Raw genomic sequence first — 15,276 nt, 5'->3', positions numbered from 1 at the left:
TTTTTATTTGATTTGATTTGAATTAGTTTGTATCGTTGAACGCTCTTATTATATGTATACACATGAGAGATTGATGGCCAAATATTATTAACACATGGTGAGCACCAAAACACAACAAATATAAGGGATAATTCGGTTAGCCACATGGACTGCACATACGGCTATGTAAAGACTAAGTTGGTACAATAAATTAAATCTCACCAACTTATCATTACAACTTGTCACTAGAAAGATCTCATGTCTATATCTATTACTACTTTAAAGAGGCAAACTCATTTACATAAATATTCAAGAATCCGACATATACATGTATTATTCAAGAAAATTCGGATATTGGATACTATTCGCACATGGAACGATCTTTATGCATATCTTTTCGTGACCATTGATTTTTTTTGTGATTTGATTACTTGAAAATGCTGAATGATTGAGTAATCGAGGATATACAACCATTTAATGTTTTGGAGAAAAATATTGAAAATCAATAAACTATTTGTTTTTGTCCAATATAAATAATTGAGAGAATCCTATGGTGGTGAATAACTCACCGGAAAAACTACCAACGGCCAATACCTACCAAGCAATAGTCATAATCATCATATTGATTGGTTGTGATCTTTTTTTTTCTTTCTCTTTTTTAAAAATTGTAGTACCCTACTTGCATATATTTCAAAAGATTTCTCCAAAAAAAATCTCCGCATTCATATGTTAGAAGGCTAGCTATATATAAGATATTCGATGGACGGAAAAAAAGGAGATTATCTTCGAGTTTGACGGAAAATGAGATCATGTCCTGTCCACAAATATATATCTCCATAGCATATAACGAGATGATCGCATAGTTCATTAATCTCTCAAATTTTAGTCTCACGTACGTTGTTTTAATTACTGTTATAACAACAGTTGATATTATTTAACATTTACGTACTTTAAAACATTTTTTTTACGTACTTTAAAACATAATTTCGTATACACTGGCATAGATTTAATTAGTAATCAATGAATTGTTCTTGCATTTTATATATGATGTGATTTTTAGTCATGAATCTTTCTTTAATCACACGAAGACACAATACATTATTAGACGAATACCAGTTCACAAAAAAAAAAAAAAAAGAAAAAAAAAAAAGAAGAAAGAATACCAATACATCATTTCTTTTGTTTCTATCATTCATATTCTACATTTAGATATAAATGTACAATTTAGTTATTGAATTATCTCTTTTTACGTCAACAATATGCGAATTCAAACAGATGATGCCATATCGATATAACTGACACAAACTACTAAACTATATGTCAGTTTAGTAATCGTGAGAGCTATCTTTCGATCAAAAATGAATTAAGTTATGTTACCCTTTTTAAAAAAAAAAAAAAAAAAAAACAAATTAAGTTATGTTACTAAAACTGAGTGAACTTGAGATTTTCGTCTAGACTGAAATTTACCTTTGTATCACCACCAAATGTAACAAGACCCATATATTGTATGGGCAAATAATATTGTGTAGGCCCATTGTGAAGCCCATTTCCTAGAATTACCCGCAAAATGAAATATATTTGTATATTGTTGTTAATTTACACGTATCATTCTTAATTAACTTCATAAGATAATAATTAATCCTACAAAAGAACTGTCATTAGGACATCTACAGATTCTTCTACACGAAAAGATTTGCGGCAGTTACTTAAAAATTAAAATGAATAAATAGATACACATTTTAGTACTACTATATACTCTGGATTACGTGTTCTCGATTACCAATTTACAAAAATAAATAAATAAAAAAAATGAGGAAGAGCTGAAAGATTCGCGACGAAGCAAAACAACAGTGTTTATCTATCGCCGCCTTGTTCTGTAAGAAAAATGGAAAAATCTGATCTATAAATGTTTTGAGCTTCGATCACTTGTTCTATCAATTCTTGCTTCTCTGTTTCTTCATCGATTTCGCTTCTTTCTGCTGGTTTCTTTATTTCCCCTTTTCCTTCTAGGGTTTGATTCATTGAATTCGAATTTGGATTCTAGTTCAATCGATTTCTATTACAGAATCTGGAATTTGATTAGTCTTAGTGTTAGTGATGGTGTTGATTCTCCATTTCAGGTTAAACAAGAGTAGAGGAACCAAAGTTGGAAACTTTGATCTCCCATTGTTAATTACTGATCACTCGAATCTGGAATAGAAGTAAAATGAATGCTTAATCTCTTGTTTTTGTGGAGAAATTGAGTGTTAAAAGAAGAAGAAGAAGATGCAGAGGGTTAGGGTTTCATCACAAAGAGCAGCTGTGCATAAGCTTGGTGATTCTCAGATGACTTTATCTCCCAAATTTAGAGTAGCTGCATCGATTCAATCGACATTGTTTGATAGATCATCGGAATTAGAACTGTCTCTTATAGGAGAACCCTTGATTCCCGGTTTACCTGACGATGTTGCGCTTAACTGTCTTTTACGGGTTCCAGTTCAAAGCCATGTATCGAGTAGATCCGTGTGCAAGAGATGGCATCTGTTGTTTGGTACTAAAGAGACTTTTTTCGCTAAGCGTAAGGAGTTCGGGTTTAAAGACCCGTGGTTGTTCGTGGTTGGGTTTAGTAGATGCACTGGGAAAATCCAGTGGAAGGTTTTGGATTTGAGGAATCTCACTTGGCACGAAATCCCGGCTATGCCTTGTAGAGACAAAGTTTGTCCTCACGGTTTCAGATCGGTTTCAATGCCTCGCGAAGGTACTATGTTTGTATGTGGCGGAATGGTTTCGGATTCGGATTGCCCTCTTGATTTGGTGTTGAAGTACGATATGGTGAGGAATCATTGGACTGTCACGAACAAAATGATAACCGCGAGGTCGTTTTTTGCTAGCGGTGTGATCGATGGGATGATATACGCAGCAGGTGGAAATGCTGCGGATTTATATGAGCTTGATTCTGCCGAGGTTTTGAACCCTTTGGATGGGAATTGGCGGCCAGTTTCAAATATGGTCGCACACATGGCATCTTACGACGCAGCAGTCTTAAACGGGAAGCTCTTGGTGACAGAAGGATGGTTATGGCCGTTCTTTGTATCCCCAAGAGGTCAAGTTTATGACCCGAGGACGGATCAATGGGAAACAATGTCAATGGGGTTAAGAGAAGGATGGACCGGGACAAGTGTCGTGATTTATGATCGGTTGTTTATAGTTTCGGAATTAGAGAGAATGAAGATGAAGGTTTATGATCCAGTTACGGATTCGTGGGAGACGATTAACGGACCGGAATTGCCTGAGCAGATTTGTAGACCGTTTGCGGTTAACTGTTATGGAAACAGAGTATATGTGGTTGGTAGGAATCTTCATCTCGCGGTTGGGAATATTTGGCAGTCGGAGAATAAGTTTGGTGTGAGGTGGGAGGTCGTTGAGTCGCCGGAGCGTTATGCTGATATAACTCCATCGAATTCTCAGATTCTTTTTGCTTAAAAGAGATTTGATAAATCTGTTTACTTTGGATTCCAATTGTTTGTGAACCATATTGTATGAATAAGTAAACTTGTCTTGGAAACATCATCATGATGTTTGAACTCTTGTATCATTATTGTATATGTATATTTATGTGTGTAATGTCCGTAAGTGTTATATATAATACATGGACTGGTTTGTTGCTCTAGGCTTGTTCACACAATTTACAAAAACATTTATTATTGACTATTCTCTTATTGTTTTCTAAATTACTAGATAAGGTCCGCGTGAATACGCGGGTTAGAAAATAAAATAAATATAATTTTTATCGATAATATATAAAATCTAAGTAATAACCTATATAATTTTTTGATCTTATATATGGTAATTTTTTAAATCGGATTTGAACCACACATATTCCATTTTCCAATACAATTTAACTATCTATATTCTATACCATCATAATAAACCATAATTTAATATTTATGCACTTAATGAATTAGAGCTAACAAATTATATCAAACACAATTTATACATAATATCAATTTTTTTTTTTTACATCAAATCTATATCTTAGTTAGAATTAAAAATAATTTAGAAATTAAAAAAACAAAATTATTAGAAAATTAAAATATAATTCACAAAGAAAATTGGAAATCCAACATTTACCTTTTCTTAGTTTTAATTTGATAATTAAAAAAATATTTCTTTACCTTTTTTTAAATCTAAGTATATGTTTTAGATTTAAAATTTTTCATATTTATGTTAACATAATGTCAAAATCTAATTGGTTGTAATTTTTTACACTTGTCAAAATCTTATTGAAATACTTGCAACATGTCGCGATCCTATGAGTTATTAACTTTGAAAACCATACTTTATATAATAAGATACTTTCATAATTTCATTTTAATATATATGTATACTTGAACTCTGTTCACACATATTAAGAAAACATTTAAAATTTTATTTTACCCTAATTAATATACTATTAAAAAAATCATTGGTCAAAACATTAAAAATAATAGGAAAAAACTGGAAATTTTATTGAAAATATAAAATGATAATTATTATGAAACAAAATTTGAAGTCTAAAAATGATACTTAATATGATTTAAATTAAAAATTGGAAGAAGAAGGCAATGTCAAGTGCTCAAAATTCATCAATCTAATTAGGTGGTAAAGAAATCTACTAAAGATAGTGGAAACGAATTCACTAAGGACTATGAGAAATTGTGAGTTTGATCGATTTCAGTGCCATTATTATATTAGATACTGAGCTATATCTTGAGATAGAAAAATGTGTTACATTTAAAATTCTTTTTATTCGTTTGAACTACTTATGGTTGTTTGTCTTCAATAGCTATCTAGGACAACCTTTGCCCAAAAAAAAAAAAAAAAGCTATCTAGGACAACAAGAGCTTGTTTCTAGAACAATATTGTGTTCCTCCTCTTCCAATTTTGCATCCATTAACTAACAAGAAATTTACAATATATTCTATAAATAGTTTTGTATATGACTCATATGACCAATGGCAATCTAGTTCAACAACTACTTCCGTTTTGTTTTCTTTCTTTTTTTGGATACTTCCAATTATAAGTGTATTCATACATTAATTGGTGTATAATAGAAGTAATGAGTCTAGAAAAATACTAATTTTGATTTTCTTATAATATTTAAGGATGATCAAGTTGGGCCAATACTGTTTTCAAAATGGATAACAGCCTAAAAGAAACTTAAAATAACTAAAAAGCGTCGAATGTGAAATCCAATCTTATCGCTTCTAATCAAAACCAATAAGCATTCTTGCTTTTCATTTTTTCTCGTTGGCTTATCTAGTTATCTTATCATACATAGCCTCGGTGGCTCGGTCACAATACAAATTATTATTATTATTTTTTTTTTTTTTTGTCACAATACAAATTACAAAGTATACACATATTGACATGTGCTTTTGCTTCTTATTTACTATGCAAATGCTAAAAAATGAGTTATCGATGAATTAAATATACAAAACCAGCTATCTATAAACATTTGTACGTCGAATATACTGTTATTAAATCAAACATTCAACTAAGATGTCATCGGAGTGGTATTTTCTTACTAATTTTATCACTTTCTTACTAATTTTTTGTTTTGCTTATATATTTACATTGAAGTTCAAATTCCAAGGAAAATAAGAAGCTAGGATTGTATATTGGATTTGTCAATAGTTCAAGTGTTGCCTACCGAGTTATATATATATTCTATGTGAAAAAATCATCAATGTAAAATGTAAGTGGTTAACTGTAAAAGACGATATTCAATTAAAATTCGGCGCAACATATAAAAGAATTATCCGATCGAATTAATCATACATATAATGATGGTCGATATAGTACAAGAAGCCGACATGACTTATATAGTTCATATGTATTGAAGCGGATGCAAATTATTATACGATGGTATATGATTTGCATCCACTTCAAAATATTTAAACTATATATATAGCAGTATATGTTAACAATAGTAAAATTTTATACGGTGGATGAATATGTATAATGATACATTTATACGGTGTCTTTAGTCAAGTGGTTAAGTCCTCTTGACTCCGCCTTTTCCACCGGAATTCGACTCCACTAAATCGCGTTACCCCGCGTAGTAGAGATTGGCTATGGATCGGGCCTTCTCGATCCAAAGATGTCAAAAAAAAGATAGATTATTTATACGGTGTTAGATAGATTATATATATATATAATTTTATTTTTTAATATTTTTATCACCACCAGTACTGCATATATATACATTGTAAACTTGTATAAGGATTTTGAATGTATATCACAACTGAATATAACCAGATTATTTAACCTTCTTGTCTAAATCCCAAGTTGTTAAAGAAGCAAATAAGATTTAAAAGAGCCAAATGAAAAAGAAACATGTCTTTAGAAAAACACTACACACACAGGCACATGCTATCTCCCATCTTCTCCCCCCAACTTAGCCTTTCGTCTATTAATGTATTTAGACATTTCAATTTTTTTTTCTAAAAACCATCCTTATCTTTGTTATCATCTTTTTGCTATTGTACTTTCACTAAAGTATGCTCCCAATGGTGATCTTCATCACTAAGTTAATTTAATACAATCTACATATATATAAACTACGATCTAGCATCTATTTTGATTTTAACGAGTGTTTAAATTATGTATATCATCAGATTGTGTATAGCATCTACATTAGTTATACAAATATAAGTTTCTTTGTGCGGAAAAACTTTAATATTTGGCTATATTTATTTTCTACATTCGTATAATTTATGTGATATTTTAAAATTTCTTAAATAAATATAATATAATATACATGTGTTTTCTCAATTTAGATTTACATGATAATGAATACGTCTTTCATTTGAGCACTGCACAAAAGCTATAATTTTTACAATTGTGTCTCCCAATTTATAGTTTTAGATAACAAAATTATATCGAAGAACAAAAGAGTATATGTAGTAGATTATGATCTTTATCAACATGCAAACTTATATCGAAGATGGGAAAGATAGAATATGATGGATTGACCACATTGGTCTTCACTCTTTACATTTTGTAGATTCATTGCTGGAACTAAAGCAATGGAAGATACACAAGCATATGCTTTCTTCTCTTTTCTTCCTACTTTTTGCATATTATTTTCATTTCATTTTTAATGATATTTCCCATTATCATTTTCGGAAAAACAGTATTCTAGATACAATGTTTTAATACGATGATATTTATCATATTCCTGTATTCTCTCTAGTACATATTGTAACTTTTCTTGTTTAAACATTAAAGCTCTTTTCTTTACTTTTTCAAGCTTTCGTTTTTCAAAATTCATTTTACCAATCAGATCACATGCTGACATGCATATAATAGGAATTACATGACTTTATTTAAAAGAAAATTTGGAAAAAGAACGGCAATGTTTATTCCAGCAGCTTCGAAGGAATTAGTAGTAATTAATTTCTTACAAATTTGGTTATTGTGTAAAGAAATTATGGATTTCATCAGAATGATTTAGATTTAGTCTATAAGAAAGCTATCTAAAACCACGGTCCACGTACGTAGAGAGGTTGATAAATCTACTATTACTCTCTTGATCCATTATTGGGGTTTTAGCGTATCTATTTAAGTTCTAAGTTTTCGTTTGCGTTTGTGTTGTCATATTATAATATTTAATCGCTGAAAACGTAAACACAAACAAAGTGGTGTAAGATTTTCGTTGTTCAAACAACTTCGAAAAGTCACTGAATCAAATCTACCAATACCATAAGCACTAGGCATGGTCAAACCAGTTGATATAGCAAAAAACTGATTTGTTATAGGGAGTAGCTGACCATAGAAGAGAGCTTTGCATGGAATCATTTCCTCATCTATACATCAAGCATCATATCTATTTTTCTATCACAGAGTTAATCTTACTAGCATAATAAATAGATTCAATCCGATCGTGGCACACTTAATTTGGTCAGTTTGGTGCATATATGTTTAGCATACAATATCATTGGATTAGTGATCAACTCCGAGAAACTTTCAGATCCGGTATATTTACAAGATTACACATTTGGCTTAACTTCGAGGGCACTTTGAATGATAGTGGTTTTTTTTTATATAACATCTAGGCTAGTGGTACGTGATCACTATCTTTAACTCCCACTGTGGGGGTTCGAAGCCAGTCAAGCGGGAAATGACATGGAGAATTTAAGACCACTAGCTAGGCCATCAACTCCCGCCAAATGATAGTAGTTTTTCCGTGCGTTTTAAGTTTTGTTTTGTTTTTTTTTTCTAACTCATTTACTCTCCAATCAAAATTCTAGAAATATACTTTTCCTACTTCTTGTCTTCAGATTTCCTCTTTTATTTTAGAATCTAGTTAATTTTATTCCCAAAATATCTAAAAACCAAAAAAAAAAAAAATTGCAAATCATTTAAAGCCTTCAATCACTTTTTTTTTTTGTTACATATTTTAGACGTATATGATCAACATTTTTTTATATGTATATTGTATGTGTTATTTTCGATTTACATATAAGATTAGATGTATATGTTTAGGTTTAATCATTTGCGTCTATGTGTTGGCTGTCCTCAATTCAATAACATGAATCTGTTATAAATTTTCGGTTTCTAAGAGAAGGGGTGTGAAAAAATTTCATATGAAATATCAAATAAATGGAAAAGGAGCCAGAGATTGATTCCTAACCATATTACTTAACTCGAAAGCTTTAATTAGTGGATTGTTAGTGACATAATTATCAATTATTTTGTTGAGTAATCAAACATGCATGTGCCCTCTCTTTGCTTTCCCATGGAAAGACCAATCTTTTTGCTCCTTCTCTTTCTCTTTTACGTCGAAGTTTACGTTTGGCTGATTTTATATTTTTCATAAGTTGTAACCACCAACCTCACTAATTCATTAGTCATCCATCACATCTATCCCCGCAGATAGCAATGTTCGTTATTTTGTTTTCCAACAAAATAATACTGTCAATCTTTATCTTTCTTACCAAACTCGATATATATTGGATAAAGTTTGAAAATAATGGTTATAGAGAACTTTCTTTTGTAGTCGTCAAAGTTAAGAAAACCTATATATGAGTTTTGTAAGAAAAGTGATGAGTTTTCTTCTTACTGAGAAATAAATCAATGTAAGATTGTTTATCTTACTTAGATTGAGAAATAAATCAGCGTAAGAGATTAAAAACTTCTATATGTTCAAATTTGTTACATGAAAACTATATAAAAACAAAATTTGGTTAAATGTTACATGAAAACTATATAAAAACAAAATTTGTTCAAATCACGCAAAAATATTCGATTAGCCACGACTCACGAGATTTAACAACATAAGTTACTTTTAATTTATAGAATCTCAGGTCAAGAGTAAGGAAACAAAGGTTTGTGAATCAGATCGGAGGAATCTAAGATGTCATAAAGTGTACCACATGCATCAGCCCATTTGTCTTATTCCAAAACAAGTATACACACGCATATTCATATGTTTGTATATGAATTTTATTAATGTATATTTTTGTGTATATATGTAAGGTGTAACAAATAAACAAGTATGGTTAGTGGAATTCATCTTCCAAAAGTTACTAGATTCTTGGGTTGGTTACGAAAAGATAAAATTGGGTCACTTTTGTTGCATCATTTCATAAAGCTCCTTTACATATGTTTTCAGATCTCTAATCCATTTAATTTATATATTTAAAATTTCAGAAATTAATCCAAATCCAATATAGTAAGTCGTTTTATAAGAAAAGCAAAAACCAAACTTCCAAAAATCTGTAAAAAAAATATTATTTTCCACTTTTATATGAGCAAAATTAAGTTGGATTACAATTATCACCTGGTGTATTAGTATATAGTTAAAGCTTTCGATGTTTTCACTTTTCAATGTTTTAATATCAAACAGAAAAAAAAAACATTGTTTCAGACATTTAAATTATTTGCTTGGGTCATTTAGGCTATAAATTTATACATTGACTAAGACTAACTTTTCTTCTTGATGAACTTGTTTAAAACATCAATTTTTGTTTCCATTGATTCATTGATTGAGTAATTATTTTAATTTGTTTTTAAAAGTATGAACTGTTGTGCAACCCGAATTTTTTGTGATCGTTGTTGGAGCGGTTTGTATTTAGAAATATTTATTTTTGTATGAATATAACCATATATAAATTTTGAACTGAAACGTAGGATTAGTTTTAATTATGCGATTAAAATCCACTGAGTATCAAATATACGATTAATTGAGGGTCATACTCTAATTTCATATGAAATACAATTCTAACAAGAGTATACAAATATTTGCAAAGAGCTTTTATTTCATAAGATGCAAATTGCAATATATATATATATATATATATAAACTGAAGATAAGAGCACTATCCTTCTTATCATTATGATGGTGTGATTTCTACTCTTTAAGTTCCATTTTTTTCGTTCACCCAACTACCAAATTTGGGATCCTCCAATTTCTATTGCCAAAACCAAAGACATATTGTTAAGATTAAAAACCCATTATAGTGGGCAATTCAATTTTTCCCACCTTTGCCTTTGTCTGAAGAAAGTGTCTTCTTTTAGGCCACTTTTTCATTTTTATTTTTATTTTTGGACTGACATAGTTGGCAATGTGTTGGAAAGAGACAATCTAAGATGTCATATTTTTTTCTGCTTGGGTCCAAAATGTTTTATGAAACCCATGTTGCCTCACAAAGAATGTTTTTGGCAAACACTATCTGTTTTCACAATAGACTTCCATAAGATAAATCTATTGCCAAACCTACTCCCATTACAAAAATAACGAGTATAAATTGAAATAAACTAAAATTAATCATATTGTCACTTTTATTGTAGAAGACCCTATGTCTCACCCAAAAAAAAAAAAAAAAAAAGCAAAGTTGTTGTGAAACTTATTGTTATCTTATTCCATTCCATGAATAATGATACATATATATAGGCATATAAACCTAGGGTTTTAGAGTACATAATGAATAACCCTGATGGGCTTATTGGGCCCGGTTATAAGTCCAATATGATGTATTATAACACTCCCCCTTGGACGGAGTAACCGGACCTGATGGTCAATCGGGATCTCGATAATACGCTGGGGAATGTTGCCTCATTAAAACCTTACCAGGAAAACCCAGTGGGAAAAACCATGGTGAAGGAAAAAGAGTACAACACGCATTACTCCCCCTGATTAGAGCATCACCGTAGATCTCTAAGTCTACGCATTCCTATTTGTTGGATGAGCTTCCGGAGTGTTGAAGCGGGCAATGATTTGGTGAAAAGGTCGGCGGAGTTATCGCATGATCGGACCTGTTGAACGCTGATCGTACCATCCTTCTGCCAATCCGAGGTTGAGAAGAATTTCGGTAGGATGTGCTTCGTCCGATCTCCTTTGATATAACCTTCCTTGAGTTGAGCAATGCAAGCCGCGTTGTCTTCAAACATAACCGTGGGCTCCTTATCTTCTTTCATACCACAATCTGATCGGATGTGCTGAGTCATGGATCGTAGCCAAACACATTCTCTGCTGGCTTCGTGAATGGCCAAAAGTTCTGCATGGTTTGATGAAGTGGTAGTGATTGTCTGCTTTATCGATCTCCAAGAGATAGCTGTTCCTCCATGCGTGAACACATAACCAGTTTGAGACTTGGCATTGTGCGGATCTGATTGATAACCTGCATCAGCAAAACCAACATTCCAGTGCCTCTGAGTTGGACATGAGCTGAAGCGAGCTAGGAGGTTCACGGCAAAACAAATGTCTGGTCTAGTGTGACTAGCCAAGTACATTAACGCTCCTACAGCACTGAGGTATGGCTTTTCTGGACCGAGAATTTCTTCATCGTCCTTCTTGGGACCAAATGGATCACTGTCCAATCCTAGGCTCCGGACAACCATTGGGCTGTTCAATAGGTGGGCCTGGTCCATATTGAATCGCTTGAGTACTTTTTCAATGTAAGCCGCTTGATGCACAAGGATTCCTCCTTTAACGTACTCAAGTTGTAAACCCAAACAGAATTTAGTTTTACCTAGGTCTTTCATTTCGAATTCTGCTTTCAAGCAGTCGACTGTTTGGGAGATTTCACCAGATGTTCCGAGGATGTTTAGGTCATCCACGTAAACTGCTATGATTACAAATCCTTTGTTTGAGTATTTCTTGATGAAAATGCATGGACTGATGGGATCGTTTTTGTAGCCTTCTTTGATGAGATATTCGCTTAACCGGTTATACCACATACGTCCACTTTGTTTCAGTCCATACAAGGATTTGTTCAGCCTGATGCAGTATTGATCTCGAGATGCATGCTTATCTTTAAGCTCTATGCCATCTGGTAATCTCATGTATATTTCATTGTCGAGGGGCCCATAGAGATATGCGGTGACAACATCCATTAACCGCAAATCTAGATTTTCTCTTATGGCCAGACTTATGAGGAATCGAAAAGTAGTTGCATCCACCACCGGAGAATAAGTCTCCTCATAATCGATTCCGGGTCTCTGTGAGAATCCTTGTGCTACAAGCCGTGCTTTATAACGAACGACTTCACCGAGTTCGTTTCTTTTACGCACAAAGACCCATTTATGGCCCACTGGTTTGACATTGAATGGTGTCCGGATGATCGGACCAAACACATTCCTGAGTTTGAGACTCTTTAACTCCACGTTTATGGCTTCTTTCCATTTTAGCCAGTCTGTTCTATGAGTGCACTCTATGATAGACGTGGGTTCTAGATCCTCTTGCGTGTTCGCAATATCAAGTGCTACTTTGTATGCAAAGAGTGCATTTAAGTCGACTTCTTTTCTGTTCCATTGGGTTCCAGACATGTTGTAATTGATAGAGATCTCATCGTTATCGATCTCGTCAGAACCTAGAGATTCGGCGTCCCGAACCTCTTCTGGTGGTTCATTAGAGTGAGTCTCAGCGCTCGCTATGTCTGTTATATTGGGAATCCCGGTTTCAACTATTGCACCTTTCTTTGATTTCCGTGGATTCTTGTCTTTGGAACCTAGAGGTCTGCCACGTTTATTTCGTGATGCAGACTCTGTAGCAACTTGAACTTGTCCCGTTGGAACAGTGATTCGTACTGGTGCATTACAAGCTGGTATGTACGATTTGGTTACTTTGTTCGGGTCAGCAAAGGAATCTGGCAATTGATTAGCTAGCTTTTGATAGTGTATAATCTTTTGGATCTCCGAATCACATTCTAGAGTCCGAGGATCTTGCCAATTTAAGGATGTTTGATTCCATGATAGCTCTTTGACCAGCTTGTGTTTCTCTCCACCCAATGTTGGATATACCGATTCATCAAATTGGCAATCCGCATATCTGGCCTTAAATAGGTCTCCAGTGGTCGGCTCGAGATATTTGATGATGGTGGGAGAATCAAAACCAACATATATTCCCATCCTCCTTTGAGGTCCCATTTTGGTTCTATGTGGTGGAGCAATGGGTACATAGACTGAGCACCCAAATGTTTTGAGATGGGAGATATCTGGCTCATGACCCTGTAATAATTGGGATGGGGAATATCTATGCTCACTAGATGGTCGGATGCGTATTAGTTCAGCAGCATGTAATACTGCATGTCCCCAAGCTGAGACCGGGAGTTTCGACCTCATGAGTAATGGTCGAGCAATCCATTGGATTCGTTTAATGAATGATTCAGCAAGTCCATTCTGAGTATGGACATGTGCCACAGGATGTTCAACGGTCACCCCCATGGCCATATAGTAATCATTAAACGCTTGGGAAGTGAATTCACCAGCATTATCAAGACGTATAGTCTTTAGTGGGAAGTCTGGAAAGTGAGCTCGTAATCTGATAATTTGAGCCAACAACCTAGCAAAAGCTTGGTTCCGAGAAGACAACAGGCATACATACGACCAACGGGTCGAAGCATCTATTAGTACCATGAAGTACCGGAATGTCCCAGAAGGTGGGTGAATGGGACCACAGATATCTCCTTGGATTCTTTCCAGAAAATGCAATGTCTCTTTGGACACTTTTACTGGTGAAGGGCCGGGTGATCAACTTCCCTTGGGAGCAAGTTGTGCACGTGAGGTGCTAAGGGAAGACTCGGTTTTCTCGAAGGGTGTGTCCTTGAGAACTTTGGATTAATTTACGCATGATAGTTGTACCGGGATGACCAAGCTGGTCGTGCCAAATAGTGTAATCTTGGAACCGGGCTTTGAGAGCATTATTAGCCTCAATCATACTGACCTTAGCATAGTAAAGGCCAGTAGATAATGCGGGTATAGTCTCGAGGACTTGTTTATGGCCAAGTGTGATCTTAGTGATCAGTAGGGATTCTTTATTCCCTTCACCCTGGGTTTCTATGTGGAAACCATTAAGCAAATCCCCAAAATGAAAAGAAACAAAATCAAAATAAGCAAGTGTTCAGATGATAGAATCAATCGAGGAGATCTGAGGTCTCGTAGTCCATGAGATCGGTCGGCTCGGTGGTGGTATCGTTAGCATCAACTTGCTGGGCCATGTTAGCTTCAGCAGGTGCTTTCTCATGTTTCTGATACAAATCGCAATGAAACTTGGGAGTACGACAGTTCTTTGTCCAGTGATTGAACATTCCGCATCTGGTACAGGCAGACTGATTGGTTGGGTGGGCAGGGCGGTTTGGTTAAGAGATACCACGGCCCTTACCGGAACCATAACCGAGGTTATGTCGGTTGCCACATCCATTTCTGCGTCCACGCTTTCCACGTCCATTCCTACGTCCATTGCCACGATCTGAGGATCTGTCTCGCTGGACATTGTAGGATTCTTTGCGGGAAACTGGTACTGGAGCCGATCCCGAGGGCCTCTGGGCACTGTTCCTCATTAACAGCTCGTTGTTTTTCTCGGCCAAGAGCAAACAAGATAACAAATCTTCGTACAATGTATGTTTCATTGCACGATATTGCTGCTGAAGCACAATGTTTTGGGTATGGAAGGTGGATAATGTTTTCTCGAGGAGATCATTATCAGACACCTCTTCACCACATAGTTTCATGATTGAAACTATCCGAAAGAGTTTGGAGTTGTAGTCATCCACAGATTTGTAATCTTGGAACCGGAGTTCCTTCCAGTCAAACTTGGCTTGTGGCAAGAGCACCGTTTTCTGGTGATCATACCGTTTTTTCAGGGCCACCCAAAGTTCAAGTGGGTTCTCAAGAGTGAGATATTGCTGTTTGAGGCTCGCGGCCAAATGATGGCGGATATGAAATATCGCCTGGGACCGGTCTTTATCAGATGCGGTGTTATCCGCTTTGATACACTCACCCAGTCCCTTTGAGTTGAGGAAAATCCTGGTGTCCAGGGCCCATTCGAGATAG

The 15,276-nt window shown here is 34.4% G+C and overlaps 1 protein-coding gene across 1 annotated transcript; it reads left to right on the top strand.

Moving 5' to 3' along the window:
* Nucleotides 1–1,624: 1,624 nt before the first annotated feature.
* On the top strand, nt 1,625–3,626 carry LOC9329660 (F-box/kelch-repeat protein At1g30090). The gene is made up of 2 exons (XM_021014048.1): nt 1,625–1,855; nt 2,100–3,626. The coding sequence occupies exon 2, from the start codon at nt 2,245–2,247 to the stop codon at nt 3,439–3,441; it is 1,197 nt and encodes a 398-aa protein (XP_020869707.1). The 5' UTR covers nt 1,625–1,855; nt 2,100–2,244; the 3' UTR covers nt 3,442–3,626.
* Nucleotides 3,627–15,276: the final 11,650 nt, after the last annotated feature.

This window comes from Arabidopsis lyrata (assembly GCF_000004255.2).
Source record: "Arabidopsis lyrata subsp. lyrata unplaced genomic scaffold ARALYscaffold_1, whole genome shotgun sequence".
Classification (NCBI taxonomy): Eukaryota; Viridiplantae; Streptophyta; class Magnoliopsida; order Brassicales; family Brassicaceae; genus Arabidopsis; species Arabidopsis lyrata.
This window is presented reverse-complemented; position numbering and strand designations above follow the sequence as displayed.